Source organism: Helianthus annuus, chromosome 9, assembly GCF_002127325.2.
Source record: "Helianthus annuus cultivar XRQ/B chromosome 9, HanXRQr2.0-SUNRISE, whole genome shotgun sequence".
NCBI classification, from domain to species: domain Eukaryota; kingdom Viridiplantae; phylum Streptophyta; class Magnoliopsida; order Asterales; family Asteraceae; genus Helianthus; species Helianthus annuus.
The window spans coordinates 125,249,309-125,267,857 of NC_035441.2; the positions used below are offsets into that span (position 1 = coordinate 125,249,309).

Consider the following 18,549-nt stretch of genomic DNA (forward strand, 5'->3'; position numbering starts at 1 on the left):
GGGGCGAAGGATCAGGCTGATGGTGCAGAGGCTGGAGGTGATGGTGATGCAGCGAAGGTGTGAGCTGCAAAAATGGGCGATGATGGATTTATCTAGACGCGGCCGGAGCCCATTTTTTATGATTCGGTAGTTGTTTTTTTTTTTGTTTGATGGTGTTTTCTGAACAATGCTGGTATGTACTTAAACAATAGTAATTAGGTTTAAGGATCACCGATCCTTCAGACAATTGGTAGGATTACAAATGGTGGAGGGATCCTCTGTTTGGGGGATGAAGCCATTGTGATCCTGCCGTCTTTTAATTCCTGCACTTAGACCTCGTTAATATGGACACCCTTTGCCAACCCAAGTGGACGAGCCACGTTTTGCGGGTAGAAACTTGGGTTGGCAATTTTGACAACTTTTAAGGGTTTAACTTTTGGTAAATAGATAAAAGCTTAATCTTTTGTCTATCTCGTTTGTTGTTATATTTGTAATTACTTTACCCTTCAGCTGTTATGATACACTTTGTTTGAATAAAAGTTTAATAGATTATGTCAAAAAGTTTAGGATATGATCAAGGATCAATATCCTATAATCGAAAAATTCAAAAAGTGATGTAACTTAAGGATCATGTATGTTGTTGTCAAAGAATAAGGGTCACTTAGATAAATAAAGAATAAAGTGAAGGTAAATAAGGATCATACCTGAGAATCCAAGTTAGGATCCTAAACTCTTAATCAAAATAACCATAAGACAAACCTTAATAAAAGGTTAGGATCAAGGATCCTTAGTTGTTTAGCTTCAAAAACCTGAAATGGAACATAACTTGGGACTAAGCTAATCATAAGAGAAGAGTTAGCAACTGGGGACAAGCCCAACAATTTGGGGACAAGCCCAATAAACTGGGGACAAGCCCAAAAAACTAGGGACAAGCCCAAAAAACTAGGGACAAGCCCAAAGGATCTTGTGTAAACTGGAGTATGGCCCTCATTGGCGACTATCCAAACTTAGTGAGATGAAAATGCCAAAACCTTAGCTAACGTGAAAACGTTAGAAACCTTAGGAACGGATGCATTGTACATCTCCATTATACGTAGGATCCTGAATACAGCCAGTACAATGAAATTGTCAGCCCCTAAAGCGGGTACTGGTCCCATTGCCTTGAACTACACCAGGATCATCGTGCGCTACTGGCGATACTGGGGACAGGCCCAAAAACGGGGGACAAGCCCAAAAAAATGGGGTCAAGCCCAAATACTGGAGACAAGCCCAAAAAACTGGGGACAAGCCCAAATAACTTAGGAGACTTCTGTGGATACTTGATCCTTTGCTAAGGATACCTCAAACTTCTGCAAAACTCAGAACTAAATGAAAGAAGGATAAAGGATCCAGGATCCTTCTCCTTACAAATAAGTTAATTAAAGAAGTGGGTAAAATTGAGGTTAGGTATTTTGGAATGCTTTCCTCAACACCAGAGTGAGGATCATGTATCCTCTGAGGATCCTTCATGGACATCGGATACTGAAACAATTGAAGATCCTGGATCCTTATTACATGAAGTATCATTTTATGTGGATATCATTCCAAGCTCTTTGTAGCAAATCTCCTTCCATTGTAATAATCGATATGCCCCCTTTCCTGCCTCAGCTTCAATAAGGTAGGGACCTTCCCACTTTGGTGCTAACTTGCCATCAGCAGGATTGGTGGTATTTTGGAATGCTTTCCTCAACACCATATCGCCAACTTGAAACTTCCTGATCCTGACATTCTTGTTGTAGGCTCCAACCATCCTTTGTTGATAACTAGCCATTCTTATCCTTGCCAAATCCCTGAGTTCTTCTATGGTATCCAAGTCTTAAACCAAGTTTTCAGCATTTTCTTCAGGATCACGGATGCTTGTTCTAGCAGTAGGAACCACCATCTCTGTAGGGATCACTGATTCTGCTCCAAACACTAAAGAAAATGGAGTCTGGTCAGTAGCATTCTTGGGAGTTGTTCTATCAGCCCATAGTACATAAGGTAGTTCTTCTACCCATTTTCCTTTCTTGGATCCAAGCTTCTTCTTCAAGTTGTTGATGATGATCTTGTTGGATGATTCTGCTTGACCATTAGCTTGTGGGTGGACTGGTGTTGATGTTATCATCTTAATCCCCCAGCTGTCACAAAAGTTAGTAGTTCTACTCCCAATAAATTGGGATCCATTATCACAAACAATTTCAGAAGGAATACCAAATCTGGTAATAATGTTTCTTTTAATAAAGGATATCACTTCTTTCTCTCTGACTTGAGCAAAAACTTCAGCTTCTATCCACTTGGAAAAGTAATCAGTCATAGCAAGCATGAACACTTTTCCACCAGGTGCCTTGGGAAGTTTACCAACTATATCCATTCCCCATCTCATGAATGGCCAAGAAGAGGATATAGGATGCAAGAGCTCTGCTGGCTGATGAAGGATGTTACTATGTCTCTGACAAGGATCACATCTCTTGGCATAATCAACAGCATCCTTCTTCATGGTAGGCCAATAGTATCATGTCCTCAGGATCCTTGAGAATAGTGCCCTGCCCCCAGTGTGGTTTCCACAATCTCCTTCATGAAAATCCTTTAGGACTTCTTGGATTTCAGGATCCTCAATGCATCTTAGATATGGTCCTGCAAAAGATCGTTTATATAACATGTTATTCAATATTGTAAATTGATACCTTGATTTTGAAAGCCCTGGGGTTTTCTCCTGTAGGGATCTCTCCATGCTGTATATATCTCATGATTGGAAGGATCCATGATCTTGAATGAGATTGTGTATCATTACTAGGGATGATTGCAGAATCCTCTCCTATCTCCATAGCTACATGATCCTCAATAGCAGGAGTTAGGATATGAATAATAGGGATTTTGATATCCTCTGGGATTTTCAAGGATGATCCTAAGTTGGCCAATGCATCAACTTCTGCATTTTCTTCTCTAGGTACCTGTGTCAAGATAAAAGAAACAAAGGAGAGTGCCAATTCCTTGACTATCTCTAGGTATTTGATTAGCTTTTCACCTTTAACAACATAGGATCCATTAAAGTGATTGGTAATTAACAATGAATCTACATGTACCTCAAGATACCTGATCCTCATATGCTTGGCATTTTGCAAACCAGTTATCAAGGCTTCATATTCAGCCTCATTATTAGTAGTTTGAAACTCACAAGCTATGGAGTGGGGTATTATGTCCCCCTGTGGCGATTTTAGTAGTATTCCAAGTCCAGTTCCTTTAACATTAGAGGCTCCATCAGTGAAGAGTATCCAAGGATCCTTAGTTTCTTCAAGCTGTTGGACTTCTAACTCAGTTTCCCTTTGCAAGTCATTACTGAAATCTGCCACAAAGTCAGCTAAGGCTTGAGATTTAATGGCAGTTCTAGGCTCATATCTTATATCATAAGCACTGAGCTTCACTGCCCATTTATCCATCCTTCCTGACATTTAAGGTTTACTGAGAACATTCTTAATTGGAAAGTTAGTCTTAACAATAATGGTATGAGTTTCAAAATAATGTCTTAATTTAGTAGATGCCATAATCAAAGCAAGGATAAGAAAACCTCGGGTGATGGAAACTACTGATCACCAACTATAATTAAACAAAAAATCGATACAACTCGGGATGATAACAAGCTTGTTACAAGGATCACTAGAGTGTAATGTGTATGAAATCGCTAATGTATTGCCGAGAGCTTGCGAGAGTGTGTGTGTTTGCTAATGTGTTCTAACTCAAGCTTGTTATCCCCTTTAAAAACAGAATTAATCTAAATAACTAACATTCCGCAAATCGTGCTAGCCTCCCACTACTTCCATAACGGTTGCTCTAACTGAACACGTGCAGAATACAAGAGCATATTCCCCAAGAATATCGGCAAGACTTGGTCCAATGCGTATACTCCTGCAAAATAAGCTTAAACATAGTGAGAGCAACTGTTAGTATAAGGATAACAACGAGGATCCTGGATCCTGATCCTGCAACACCTTCTGAGCATCCTTAATTCAAGCAGAATTGAGGATCCGTGATCCTGACAGTATTTGAGGATCCGTGATCCTTAGGTTTAGAAAATCTACCCCTAACAGTTAGTAAGATGGAGATAAAAACAAAGAATGAGATATGAGAAGTGTTTAAAAAATAAACAAAATTTTGAGAATAATGTAGTTTTTTAGTTAAATTATTGAGAGTTATATATAGGTGATGACATATTGTGAATAATGTAGTTTTTAGTTAAATTATTGAGAGTTATGTATAGGTGACGACATGATTGTGAAATTCCCGACTAGTTTTTGATTAGTCGCAGATTAATTGCAAGTCAGAGGTTTACCAAGTATGTTTTAAGACTTTATCTAATCATCCAATTAATTAGTAGGCAGTCAACAGTGGTCAAATCCAGTACTAATTGGCCAAAAATCGGTGGCAGTCTAGTGATTCCGGTCAAATTCTTGACCAAAACTTGTAGATTCCGACAATTATTTCTATATGCTTGAAAATATGGATTAAAGAAAGTGTTAAAATATGTCTATTTAAAAAATGCATATAAAATTGTGTGTGTATACATATAAAACTGGTAATTACATATAAAATCCCGATTAATCGCTAGTCGATACCCCACCGGCCGATTAGTGCGAGCGATTCTAACACTGGGTGCTAATGTGAATGCTCTACAAAATATATAGAAAATCAAAACTTCCGTTATTATTCTTTACATATGGTATTTATCATGGATTTCATACCTTTCCCTGACTGGTGTTAAAACTTCATTCAACTTTTTTCGTAAAATAATTATATTATACTTATTATTATTTTTTTTAACGGCTAATAAATCTTTCAAATGAGCTACTGACGAAATTCATCATATCGGGATACACTCGCCTCCGAACCGGGGAAAACTCTCACCTAGGGCCGAAGCCCGTGAACACTTGCCCGAAGGCACGATAGTGCAGTGAGGTAAAACCCGTTCAGTTTAGGGATCGAACTAACGATCTCCGCCTACTCGCCTAGTCTCCAATCATCACCAGATGCCACATAAAATAATGAAGAGAGCAGGAATTGAACCTGGGTCCCTTAGAACACCAGTTCTTTCCCTCACCACTCCACCACCACCTCATTGAGTATATTATACTTCTTATTAATAATCGAACCTGTGTCCCTTAGGTTACTCGATAAGGGTGAGACTCATCCTTGGAGGATGACCCTCCACCTTAGCGCCACGTCATAGTCCAAGGATGAAACCAAGGAAATGAAGGATTAACCTACCCCACCAAATTAATTTATTTATTTTTTAAATTCATCTATTTTTTTAACATTTATTTAATAAGATATAAAAATAAAATCATTAATATTAAAAACCAAACATTACATAAGTTAAAAAAAAAAAACATAACCTAATAGAATAAAAATCCTAAGAAGTACCCCACTTTTTCATGATCTTTTCTTTCATTTTTTTAAACCGCTCACTCTTCTTCGGGATAATTGTCTATATTGGTTGTCATTATCTCTCAATCTTTATGATCGATCTTTTCATTCTTCATCTGAACCCGTTCTTCCACCTCACGTTCCTTTGCTTTTGCCTTTTGGGCCGTGACCTTGGTGTACGCTTTGAACTGAGCCATAAACTCGTCCATTTTGGAACTGCCCCCCGTTGCGGCTTGTTTTTTTGCAGCCGCCTCCTCTTTTGCTCTGTCCCTGCCCGGGGGACGTTCCTCCTCTCGAAACGCATACTCTTTTTCGTCAAATGCGGGCTCGTCGTTTATATTAATTTGACATCGTGTGTCCGAGCCCCCCGCACTAAAACTACCGTTCTCCGAGGTTTTTTCTCGTTTAGCAATTGCAACCTCATTTGGAACCGGCGCCCACTTGCTATTGATTCATAAAACATCCCAAGCCCGTACGTGTGGGAAAATGGACCCATGCGTAGTTTCGTATTTATCCATCGCCGCTTTGAAAACATCTTCGTCACTCATCTACACTACAACGATTACTTGTATATAAATTATTATATATCGAAGCATCTTTCGCCACTTTGAAGAGATCGAGTCGACATCGCGATAATGGCCTTGTTCCATGATCGCAAGGAACTTTGCTAATGCCGCTTCCCAAAACTCATCGTTTGTTTGGTTGGTACCTATATATTTTTAGAATGTAACAAAAGTATATATTAAAAAAATTAAAATTTATATATTTTTAGTGTAAAATATATACACTTTTACATACCGACAATGGGGCTTTTGGATGTGCGACTCATTGTGTATTTTTTCTTTGACAATGTGTTATGTTTTTCGTCATTATGTTATATTTTGCTCGATATTGTGTCATCACATGCGATCCATTGTGTCTTTGTACACTTCTTATTTTTAGGAGCCTTTATAAAATAACTTGACCCAGGGATTGAAATCGTTACTTTAAACAAAAATGTATTCAACTCAAAAATCCAATTTAAAAATGTCTTAAAATAAATTTTAAGAAAAAGTAAACTTCCGTTTTGCTCCTTGTGATTTGGTCACTTTAATGGTTTTGCCCAAATCCTTTAAAAATAGCCAGTTTACTCCCTAATCTACGAAGCCCTTCATAATTTCATTCCCCGCCTCTTCCAAATTATTTGTTAACTGAAAGGATATTTTGATAACTTCAATACCCTTAATTTCTTTAAATCTGTTTTTTTTTTCTAATTTATTAATATTAAATATATAAATCTATTTAATTAATCCAGCCCCTTACTAACTAAACACCACCATCACCACTACCAGCCCTCCACTTTGAAATCACCACTCCATGAAACCACTTTAAACAGACAAACTACAACAAGATCTATTAATTTTTTAGGTTTCAAATTTAGGGTTTATAAGTAATTGGCATCTTAGCAAAATTCAAACACATAACAAGGTAGTTTCAACCACGAATTCAACAATAAACTATCAAAAACACTAAATCAACCGAACAATTCAACCTTGAACAGACAAATTACAACAGCATCTATTAAGTTTTAGGGTTTCAAACTTAGGATTTATCAGTAATTGACATATGAGTGTGATTCAAACACGTAACATGCTAGTTTCTACTACGAATTCAACAATAAACTATCAAAAACAAGTATCAATCGAGTATTTCAACTTCAACAGACAACCGCTGCCATTCAAATCCTCTTTTCTGTCCACACCGGCAAGTTTCAGATTCAACGTATTCACAAGTTTTAGATCTAGATGAGGTGGAAGGATCTGGATCTAAGAAAACCCTAATCACCCCTGCCACCAACATCGCAACCGCCGCCTGAGCTTGAATGCACCACCGCTACACACATAAACAAACCCTAGTTCGATAAACCACGACCACCGTAGGGCTTCGATTCCGGCGTCGACCTAGAGTTATAGATGACGGCGACACAACTTGGGCTTCTGATTTCGATTCAGGTGGTGGTGAGGTGATGGCGATTGGTGGTGATGGCGGTGGTTGTCGGGGATGAAGAGAGAGGGTATAGAGAGAGAGAATATAGGTGGTTGTTCTGATTTCAAGGTGGTGTTTGAGGGTGGTGGGCGGTCGCCGGCAGTGATGATGAGGCTGATGGTGGCTGGGTAGGGTTGAGAGAGAAGAGAAAGTGCAGAGAGGGTAGAGAAAGAGAAATCATGAAGGGCTTCGTAGATCAGTAAACTGGCTATTTTTAGGGGGTGTTTGGCCTAGCTTTTATTTTTTGGCTTATGCTTATATTTTAAACTAGCTTTTAGCTTATTTTTTATGATTTAATAAGCTCTTTTTAAGTGTTTGGATTAGCTTATAGCTTATTTTATATCATTTGCCCTTACACAAAGAAGCTTCTTCAAATAAGCTAAAAAACCATCTTCAAATAAGCTTATTCAAATTAGCTTATATAAGCTAATAAGCATAAGCTTAAAAAGCTAAACCAAACACTAAATTAAGCTTATTTTATAAAAAAAGCTAAAAAAGCTATAAGCTTTGTTAAAAAAGCTAGGCCAAACACCCCCTTAAAGAACTAGGGCAAAACTATTAAAGTGACCAAACCACAGGGAGTAAAACGAAAGTTTACTCTTTAAAAAATATTAAATAAATATCTTGGATGGACAGATCACCTATCAACGTGTCCAAAAAAAAAAAAGAAGACTAAAACCGTGTGAAACTGTCCCGGTCTAAATATCCATCAATTGCCACTCAACGCCGTCCAAACCGCCAGCGATGTCTACCTCTGCCCACACCAACCTCCCACCGGAGATCATCGAAGCAATCCTCCGTCTGTTACCGGTTAAATCTCTGGGCCGCTTCAAATCAGTTTCAAAGAAATGGAACACACTCATTTCCAGCCCCCAATTCATCAAAACCCACCTCCGTCAAACCACTAAACTCATCCTCACTTCCGACACCAAATCTCTATACTCCCTTCATCTCAACACAGACGACTTATCCGCAACCGGAAAAGAACTATGTTTAGGGTCCCCTGACTCACCTCCAAGCAGGTGGGAACAGATTTTAGGGTCCTGCAACGGACTCGTATTAGCGATTGACGAAGTTGACAAGATATTCATAACCAACCCGACCACGAAAGAGGTCTGGGAAGTTCCCAGGTCCCCTTTCGCACTCCCGGAGGATGAGAGTTTTGTTATGTATGGATTTGGTTATGATTCAGCCAATGTTGATTATAAAATAGTGTCGATATCGTTTTGGGATACCGACAATGAGCATAATCCGGACTGTACGGATATGTTTGTAAGCGTTTATGGATTGCTTAACAATTGTTGGAGAAAGTTGGATAACTCTCCGTACGACCACGCGGTGGGTCATTTAACAAGCGGTGTGCTCGTTAACGAGAAGCTTCACTGGTTAACGAGCACACGGCCTGGATACGCGTCCACGATTTGCGCGTTTAGTTTAGAAAATGAAGGGTTTGTAGAGATCGAGTTGCCGGATTCGATTGATAATGGGAAAGCTGTGTTTAATGAGCTGGTTGTTGTTGGTGAGAAGCTTGGTTTGTTTGTGGGGAATGATTTGTGGGTGATGGAGGAGTACGGTGTTGGTGGGTCTTGGACCAGGGTTTGTATTGATGGTGTCGAGGTTGATCCGGTTAAGCCTGTGTGTTTGGTTGAAGGAAGTGATGGGGATATTGTGTTGGGTGGTGAAGATGAAGTTGTTGTGTACAATATAGATGAAAGCAGATGCAGAAATGTAGTGATTGAAGGGGGTCCGAGTGGGTTTGCTGTTGGAGGTACTTATTTTGAAAGTTTGGAGTCACCTAAATGCATCATAAGAACACTGTAAGTTTGCTGCTTCTTCAATAATGTTTTATTTAGAAAATACATGTAACTTAGTTAGACTACTTAGTTCCGAAGCATGAAACTGAACCATCACGTTATTTCAGTTGTATTGGGGTCGGTTTTGTCAGTTAATTCGGTTATCTTTGCTTACCCCTATCCTGTACTATTTTAAAGAGACTCGTAAACTTTGTTATCAAAAGCGTCCTCGGCGCACACCTAGGCACAACGAGGGTGGACCGCCTGGTGGTGACCTAGGCGACTGAGCTGTTTAAATATAAGTTGGTTAATGTTAAGCATTCCGGAGGCGATCCTAAACTCATCCCAAAACCTGACTTTGGATGTCAAATACTTGATACAATTTTAACAATTCTAAACTTTTAAATATTTAAACGAATTCGATATATTATTTACCACATTGTTAATATTATTATATAAATTAATTTGTTTGGTTTTCCATACAGCTAAATACGCATATAGTATCACCTATAATACTATACTTGTAATCAACACTGTAAAAGTTTAATAGTTGATCTTATAGCCAGTTCTGTATTCAAATAATTGTCTTGAGTTTTTCTTCAATCCTAACAGGTGTTAAAATGTATTAACAGATCCTTTTTTTTTCTGGCAAGTTAGATTAGGGTAATCTGTAAAGTATATTTACTAATCACAATTATTAAAATGGTAAATCCGTTTTGGTACAGATTATTACACCATAAACCATTCATGCCCATTTACCCCCTTGACGATAACATAGTTCCTGTTCCCATGTAACTTCACAATTTTTAGATTTATGTAATTTAAAGTCGAAAAAAGTCAAAAGGAGGCTCAGATTCGAACATCCTCATCACCATAATCAACAAAGCACGGCTCAGTGCCGGCAACTGGAGTTGCCATGCCAAGTAGCAGCTATCATCATCACCGGATAGAACACTCGCATGCAACAACCTTCCAAAACAGTTGATCAAATAAAGACCAACAACCTGACAAACGGCAGCGCTGACAAGACGCCGCCACACAACCACCGTGGTTTCACCACGGTTCCGCCGTCATTTGGTTACCAGAACTGGTGGTTGGTCAGGATGTCTGATTTTATAGATGCAAATCGGATTTAAAGCCAAAACAAACACACAAAAGCTAAAAAACAACCCATATCTTACACAAACACACAATACAAGGTTGCACAAATCCGTCGTGGCTCCGCCACCGTACACGGTGGTCGGCCACCATGCCAATCAGTCTGCCACACTTTCTAACTCTCTCATCGTCTCTACTTGCGCACATATGTGTGTGTTTGTTTGGGGTTTATCTCAGACATTAGAAAAAGAGAAAGATATGAAGTTAGAGAGAGAAAGAGATCTCTAGAGTAATGTACAAACCACAATGCTTACAAATGTTGAAAATTACTATTTTAATATAATATAATGTCTTGATTGGTGCCAATGAAAAAAAATAAAATAAAAATTTGATGGAACATTGTGAATGTCTTAAAAGAATAGTGTCCTACTTGATTGGTGCCAAGATCGTGTCATGAGTATTCACAGCATGCTGGGCATATATTTGTGAGTGAGGCATATTTTAGGAAGTGGTTATGACCTCATGAGAGTGGAGAAAAGAGAAAAAAAGTTAATATTTATCTGGATATTTGGGAAGACATCGTTCCTCTGTAATTATTTTTTTAATATTTTTTGAAAATGGTTGTGAGTGAAGGAGAGAAAAAGATAGTGATAAAGATACTAAAAAGTATTATTTAATTGAAAAAAGAGAAAAATGTAGTGATTTTAGTGTACATTGTAGATTTAGTTGATAAGAAATCTCGAAACTATTATCAACTCTTGAAGACTTGTGGAGGTTGACACTCAAGTCAAGTCAAAGCAACCAACCAATATAGAGTTGGTTGGTTCGAGTTCAAACCAGGTTCGGAAATAAGGATGCTATACATGTCCAGCGGTCTGGTTTGATGTGGTGCTAGGCTGCTAGCCGTGTTATGCTAGACTCAGAATTAATTGTTGTAGTTGCTGAATAATCTTGTACAAAGACACAAAGTGTTTATTTCAAGATAAGTCAGAGAAAAATAAGTGTTAGTACAAACAAAAGGGTGTTTGGTTTATACACGTCATGACGTTTGATGGTATCACTTGAAGCATTAGGTGTGAACTAAACGTTGGAGAGCGTTTGTTGTGCCCAACGCTCATTCTGTTATTGCTTGCGTTTGTGACAAGACTTTTTTCGGTACTTGATAATTATAAATAAACTTAAGGCCACTTTGGAGTTACTATTATGATGGTTGTTTTTAAGGTTATACTAGACAATTACAAAGATGTGGGGTATGGTTTGATAGTCTGAATGTGGGATATTGCGAGGCGTCCAACCTTAATCTTGGGTGTATCATGAGCGCTCAACCTATATATGATTAGGAGGGTCTGGTCATAGCCGAAGTCGGATGCTTAAGTAGAACACAAGTGTATTATGACCTTAAAGAAGGATCGTTCGATGTATAAAATGTAGTCTGAAGATTGTGATTGGCTTCAACTCAGACCATAGATACGTGGTGCGGTTCGATGATAGTGGTGTCAAACCGTGCATGTAATGATACAAAGAAGATTAACATGACCCGCCGTAACACCTTTAGGAAAATCTCAAACATGTTGTGGCCATGATAGCTTCTTAGTTTATATAGAATGTCTTGAATTTTAAATCACCAACGCGTTTTGGGTGTGTTGATTGTGGAGCAGATGTAAACTCCACAGTTAAACGAGCTTAGGTGAGAGTAGTACTAAGATAGGTGGCTTCCTTAGAAGTGTCCACTGGGACAACAAAATATAGATCCGTGAGTTTCTCTATGAATAACCCATCAGAGACAAAGCAAAAAATATTGTTGGTGCGAAAGACCAAATGTTACAATACAAGTTTCCTGATCAATGCTACTAATACCATATGTTAAAAATGCTACTAATACTAAATATGTTAAAAGAATATTGGACAATAAACTCACACCCTAAAAAATTTATGCTAGAAATGAGTAAATACAATAAAGGGTATGGTATCGGTATGGTAACGGTATTTGAAGGTAAAATTCGGTATTTTACCGGTACCATACCGAACCGGTACCGATCCAGAAAATACCGATACCGAAAATGCCAAAAGTTGGATACGGTTTCCGGTACCGAAAAAATTCGGTACGGTATTTTTGGGATCGAGATCGGGATGGTATCGGAACGGGATCGGGATTTGATACCAAATGCTCATCCCTAATGTACGTTGTGTATGGGATTGACTTACAACATACGAACTTCACTTTTCACATGCGATTTTTTTAGGAATATTGGATTTTAATAATCCAACTATTCGCTATTGGCCGCCAACAGTTCCAATTTCAAAAAATAACCACTGGCAGTCCCAATTATTAACATATTGGCCACTAATGGACCCTGACTAACAGAACCCTAACACCGTTAATCTTCGGTCGCTGGAAAACCGCTTTTGGCCAGAAAAAGGTTTCTAAAGGTCCGATCTAAGGTTACAAAAAGGTTTGGGACGAATGCTAAGTTTTCCACCCAAAAAGTTGAGTTTTTCGGCCAAAAAGAAGTTTTCCGGCGAAAAAACGAGTTTTCCGCAAAAAAATAAGTTTTCCGACGACTTCAATTGTAACACCCCGTGTTTCGCAAGTCAAAGTCAAGATTGAAGTCAAAGGAAGAAAAGATTGCTAATTGCGATATGTCACTCCTTACTCAACTACTGTTTTGACTTCTTTGACTTGTAATCGAATCTTTATTTTATTTGCTTTAGTTGTATTATGTGGAGTACTTGTTAATAATCGAGGTTTAATCAATATTTATCGCATCTTTTATCGTTTTATCGCTTATCGCATCGCAATCGCATTCGCAACCCGAATTATGCGTTCTAGATATTGTTTTACGTGTTTGTGCTATTTATGTGTTACCTGTGCCTGTTTATTTATGTTTATGTTGTGGTGATTAATCGAAACACAATAGCAACTCTATCGCAATCGAATCGCAAACGCTAAACGCCAGTCAATTATGATGATTGTATGTTAGAGATATAGTATTTGTGTGTTTACTATTAATCTATCGCATCGTATACTCGAAACTCGCTTAAACGCATCGCAAAACCCAACGCACGAAACGAAACGCCGAAACTCAAATCGTCGGAGCCACTCGATCGAGTGACCACTAGATCGGATGGCCAACCGATCGGATTGCCATCCGATCGGACTGCCATCCGATCGGTGACCCACTCGACCCTTTGCATTTTCCTTTTTGGGAAACCCTATAAATACCCTCACTTGTCACATCACTTGATGTGACAGCTCTCTACTCGACCCAGCCGCACTCCAGCTCATCTTTCTCTCGATTCCTCGCGATTCTTGTAAGTTTTCAACCTAAATCTTGTACTTCTATGATCTACACGCACTCCTTCCTCTTTTTTCACCTTTTAATCTTAACTTTTAACCGTGAAATCAACGGATTTGAGGTGTTCCAGGGTGATGTCATCATGGAGTTCTTATGAACTTCAAGTTTTGGCCTCATTCCACCAAGAACAACCCAGATCTGAAGGATTTCTGTTGATGCATGGAATGTCTGTTGACTACGTCTGCATTACGTCTTAGGTCAAGATAGGTCAACATAGGGTCTTGAAAGTCAAAATTAGGTTTTATGTTGATAGGTTCGCTTTTGTGTCATAGGATAGATATAGGTTCACTTATATGTCATCAGGTGGTCCGCTTATATGTCAAACTAGTAAGGTCCGCTCATATGGCAGTCCATATAAGCGAAACCTCTAGCACTATAAATACCTGATCACTTGTGTACGTTGGGGCAGAGCTAGACCATTGCTTGTGTAACCAAACTCTGTCAAATTTACATCAGAAAGCAATAAAAGAGAAGGAATTGAAAAGGAATAGCTGTTGTAACTTCATTTACGTTGATTCCGCCTTCGTACGTGAAGATGAACGTTCTCAACTGACTGTTTAGGGTCGGAACACGGTCCAACAAGTGGTATCAGAGCTCAGGACGAGGAGTTCATACTACTACAACTTGATTCTACCGAATTCTCTGATTTCTACTCTCTTTCTCTCATACTTTTTCGTATTAAACTGGTTCCTACGGTTGAAATGGCCTGATTTTTTAGTATAACGTGCGAAACACTGTAATAACAAACCCTAGAAAGTTTCAGGTTAAAATTCGGCTTAAAAATGGTTAAAATCAGTTAAAAACTTAGGTTCGCTTATACGGTCATTCGTAGGTTCGCTCGAAATTACTCATTAGGTTCGCTTTTTCGACACTTTCGCTCGAAATAATTGAGTAGGTCCGCTTGAAAGTACTAGCTCCGCTTATACGAACTGAGGAGTTCCGCTTGAACGGACATCTTGTAGATCCGCTCGAACGAACAAAGTAGTTTCGCTCGAACGGACATTGCTTATTTGATTATATCCAGGTTCGCTCATTTGGACAATTGATAGGTCCGCTCATCCGGACATATATAGTCTCGCTTATTTGGACAACACTGCTAGTTTCACTCTTCTGACACTTACTAGTTCCGCTCATCCGAACATCTATTGTTCCGTTTATGCGGACACTCTTGGTTTCGCTTATTTGTCACAAAACTGATAGTTCCGCTTTTCTGTCAACTTTTTCAAAAACTTCGGAAAATTTTTCTAAGTGTTTGCTGATTTTGCAGGTACACTCAAGATGGATGATATATTCTTGAATCCATTCAGCGACATGTATGCTTTTTCTGGAAATTCGGGAGACGATGTAACTTCAAGAAACAACAATGAGAATTCGTCAAATGCTAAGAAGAGGTTTTCGGATGCGTTGGAGATCGAAAGTGCTTTTGGAACGTATAATAAACCACCGAAGTTGATGGCTATCGAAGATTATAGTAGATGGGCAAGAAAATTCGAAGATTGGTTGATGGCGTTTGCATTTCAGAGTTGGAAGAATCTCAAAAATGGCTATAATAGTGGAGGCAAGAAGGGTGAAATGTTATCTACTACCGAGGAGATAGACTCGTTTGTTGCGGAACAGAAATGTGTTGCATTACTTTTTCAATCAGTGCGAGAACATATCATATCTTTAATTGATTATTCTAGTTCTAAAGATCTTTGGGAAAAATTAGAAAAGAAATGTATTGGTAGTGAAGAAATCAAGAAAAACAAGAAGAAATTACTTAGGAAAGAGTTTGATATGTTTGGGTGTTTAAAGAACGAATCAGTTTGTAAAATGATCGAAAGGTTCGGGCATCTGAAGCTGGAATTAGCTAGACATGGAATTACATATCCTGACGATGAGCTAGTTGACAAATTGTTTGATTCATTATCAGACGAGATGGATTGGAGATATTATGCGCTGATGTTGAAGAACACTATTGCTCCTGAAAAGTTGAATCCAGATTTGGTGATTGAGAAACTTGAGAGTCACGAGTTGGAATTGAAGAAGACATACAAATTCAATCACTCATCCTACAAGCAGAATTTGGATTTGTATTATCCAAAGAGCATGATGTCAAAAGCAACTTATCCCAAGACTGCATTTTCTGCTGAGAATGTGTCCACAGGAAGCAAAGAAAGTCAAAGTGGTCAAAGCAGTGAAAGTCACAGTGGTTATCACAGTGGATCTTCATCATCCGGAAGTCATTCTGATGCAAAAAATCGTTTTCAATGCAACATCGCAATAGACTTGAAGAATGCACAGAATTTTGATGAGGAGTCAGCTAAGCAGCAGATGGTCTTTCTCGCATCAGTGTTGGAATCGTATGAAGGGTTAGTAGCAGGGAAGATAGGCAACACCAACCTGACTAAAGAAGATTATGATATGATAGATCCTGAAGAAATGGAGCTGATCGATATTCGTTGGGCGATGGCCAGTGCTGTTCGTCGAGCACAGCGTTTCATGGAAATCACTGGCAGGAAAACAATTGGTGGTCCATCTACCAAGCTGGGTTTCGACAAGTCCAAGGTGACGTGCTTCAAGTGTAAGCAGAAGGGTCACTTTAAGCGAGAATGCAGAAACGCTTATGCTGATGAGTCAGAGAACCCTTTCAGAGATGATTACTACAAGAAGGCGATTTATCACCAGAATAAATCTGAGCCGCCTAGATTAAAGCAGTCTGAAGATATCAGAGAGAAATCTAGAGCTCTTGCAGTGATTTACGATAATGAAGGGTATGACTGGAGCCAAGAAGTTTTACCGGAGGAAGATGCGGTTGGTTACGCATTTATGGCGAAAAATGAACCTATTCCATGGAAAGATTCCAGAAATGAAGAGCAGAAATACAAATACAGAAGAATGTTAGCTGAAAACAGAATTACTTGGATATCTGGAATTTATTTGGAAGCGAAGAGAGCAAGAAGATGGGATCCAAACAGGGAGTGTTATCTTGATCCGTATGGAAATATTGCTATTGATCACAACACTCTTGATATAGAAGCCATAATCAATGAGTTCAAAATTGAAGATGATTATTGGCAGAATAAATGGTGGGGAACTGGAGACGACAAAGAGAAAGAAGAGAAAGAGAAGAGAGAGAAAGAAGAAAACGAGAAGTTAAAGAAGGTTGATACGGGAATTATCGACACAACGCAGGAGTTGACTCCTGAGAACTTGGGAAAAATGGCTGACAAAGTGCTGGCTGCTAAGGCACTTGAGGTAGATTCTAACTCCGTGTCTGAGTCAAAAAGCCAGGTCAGTTCAAATTTGTCCACGAATGTGTCAGGTAAGAAAGTTGATGGAAATGCTGATTGCAAAAATTGCAACAAAGAGTGCAAATTTTGTAACACTGTCACGTATCTCAACGGAAAGAAAGTTGATGATCTGACTGAAAAAGTCAGAAGCGTTGAGAATCAAATTCTTGATCGTGACAAGATGATTAGAGCTTCAACTGAACGGTTAAAAGAGTTAACTAACAAAATCGAAAATGATAAAATTGATCATGACAAAGTTAAACAAGAAAATGAAAGGCTAATTCTTGAAAACCGTCAAATTTCTGAGAAGTTTGAAAAACTCAAATGCACAATGAAAGATAATGATGAACGAAATGGTAAAACTTACAAAGAAAACGTTCAATTAAAGCAGTGCTTAGAATAAAAGAAGAATCAATCAACGAACAACTGGATGAAATCGCTAAACTGAAACTTAAAGTTCAAGAGGCTGTAATTGAAAACGAGCGAATCCAGTTGAAGCTTAATAGTTATAACTCCGCAAGCTTTGTTTTGCAACATATTGTTCCCAAACTCATCGGGAAAAACAAAGCTGGCGAAGACGTGTATTCTGATGGAACCGGGGTGGGTTTTCATAATGTTCCACCGCCGATTTTGGATAACTACACGAAAAAGCAATATGGGTTGGTTGAAATTGAAGAAGAAAGTGAAATGAATCTTCCAGATTCAATTGATGTCACGTTCACATCTTCCAATGACGATAGTGTCCAAAATGATGTGGTAAAAAATGTTGTTGAAAAAGTGCTAAAAACGGATAGTGACACTACTGAGGAAGATAGGTGTTTCTTGGACAAATACATTCCGAAACAAAAGTCCAAGAACAACTTAAATGAAGAATCAAATCTTGTCATGTACAAGATGTTGGGTTCGGATAAGTTGTTTTCGGATTCAGAGTTTCCGATTGAGAATGTAAACATGAAGAAAGTGACAAAGGTTTTCAAATTGGTCGAAGTTGAATTGTCAGAAGTGAACAATCTGAGTCAAATGAAGAGAAAAATGAGTTTTGAGAAACAAAAAGTTTATAACAAGAAATATGTTAATCCACCACATTTTTATAATAACAATCGAAACAACTGGTCAGGAGGTTATCAAGGTGGTAGGAGTTATCAGAAATGGAATGTTCAAAACAAGAGGTTTGCTGAAAAGAAGGTGTTTGTGAACAGTTCGAGTTCACTTGCTGATGAAGAGAAAGAAATTCGTCAAATGCTAAGAAGAGGTTTTCGGATGCGTTGGAGATCGAAAGTTCTTTCGGAACGTATAATAAACCACCGAAGTTGATGGCTATCGAAGATTATAGTAGATGGGCAAGAAAATTCGAAGATTGGTTGATGGCGTTTGCATTTCAGAGTTGGAAGAATCTCAAAAATGGCTATAATTGTGGAGCTTCAAGACATATGACAGGGAAGACTGCGTTACTGTATGATGTCAGAAATATCAATGGTGGTTACGTAGGATTTGCTGGTAATCAAGGAGGAAAGATTATAGGTGAAGGAACGTTATCCAACGGAATCGTAACGTTTGAGAGAGTTAACTACATTGCTGAGCTGGAGAACA

The 18,549-nt window shown here is 38.6% G+C and overlaps 1 protein-coding gene across 1 annotated transcript; it reads left to right on the forward strand.

The window, feature by feature from the left end:
• The first annotated feature begins 8,105 nt into the window (after positions 1–8,105).
• LOC110878565 (F-box/kelch-repeat protein At3g06240) lies at positions 8,106–15,413 on the forward strand. Its single transcript, XM_022126902.2, has 2 exons — positions 8,106–9,257; positions 14,955–15,413. Exons 1-2 carry the CDS (start codon positions 8,185–8,187, stop codon positions 14,971–14,973), a joined length of 1,092 nt encoding a protein of 363 aa, XP_021982594.2. The 5' UTR covers positions 8,106–8,184; the 3' UTR covers positions 14,974–15,413.
• Positions 15,414–18,549: the final 3,136 nt, after the last annotated feature.

What these genes read in the sequence shown, in the direction of transcription:
- LOC110878565 (XM_022126902.2), top strand. Translation starts at nt 8,185, where the DNA reads ATGTCTACCTCTGCCCACACCAACCTCCCACCGGAGATCATCGAAGCA.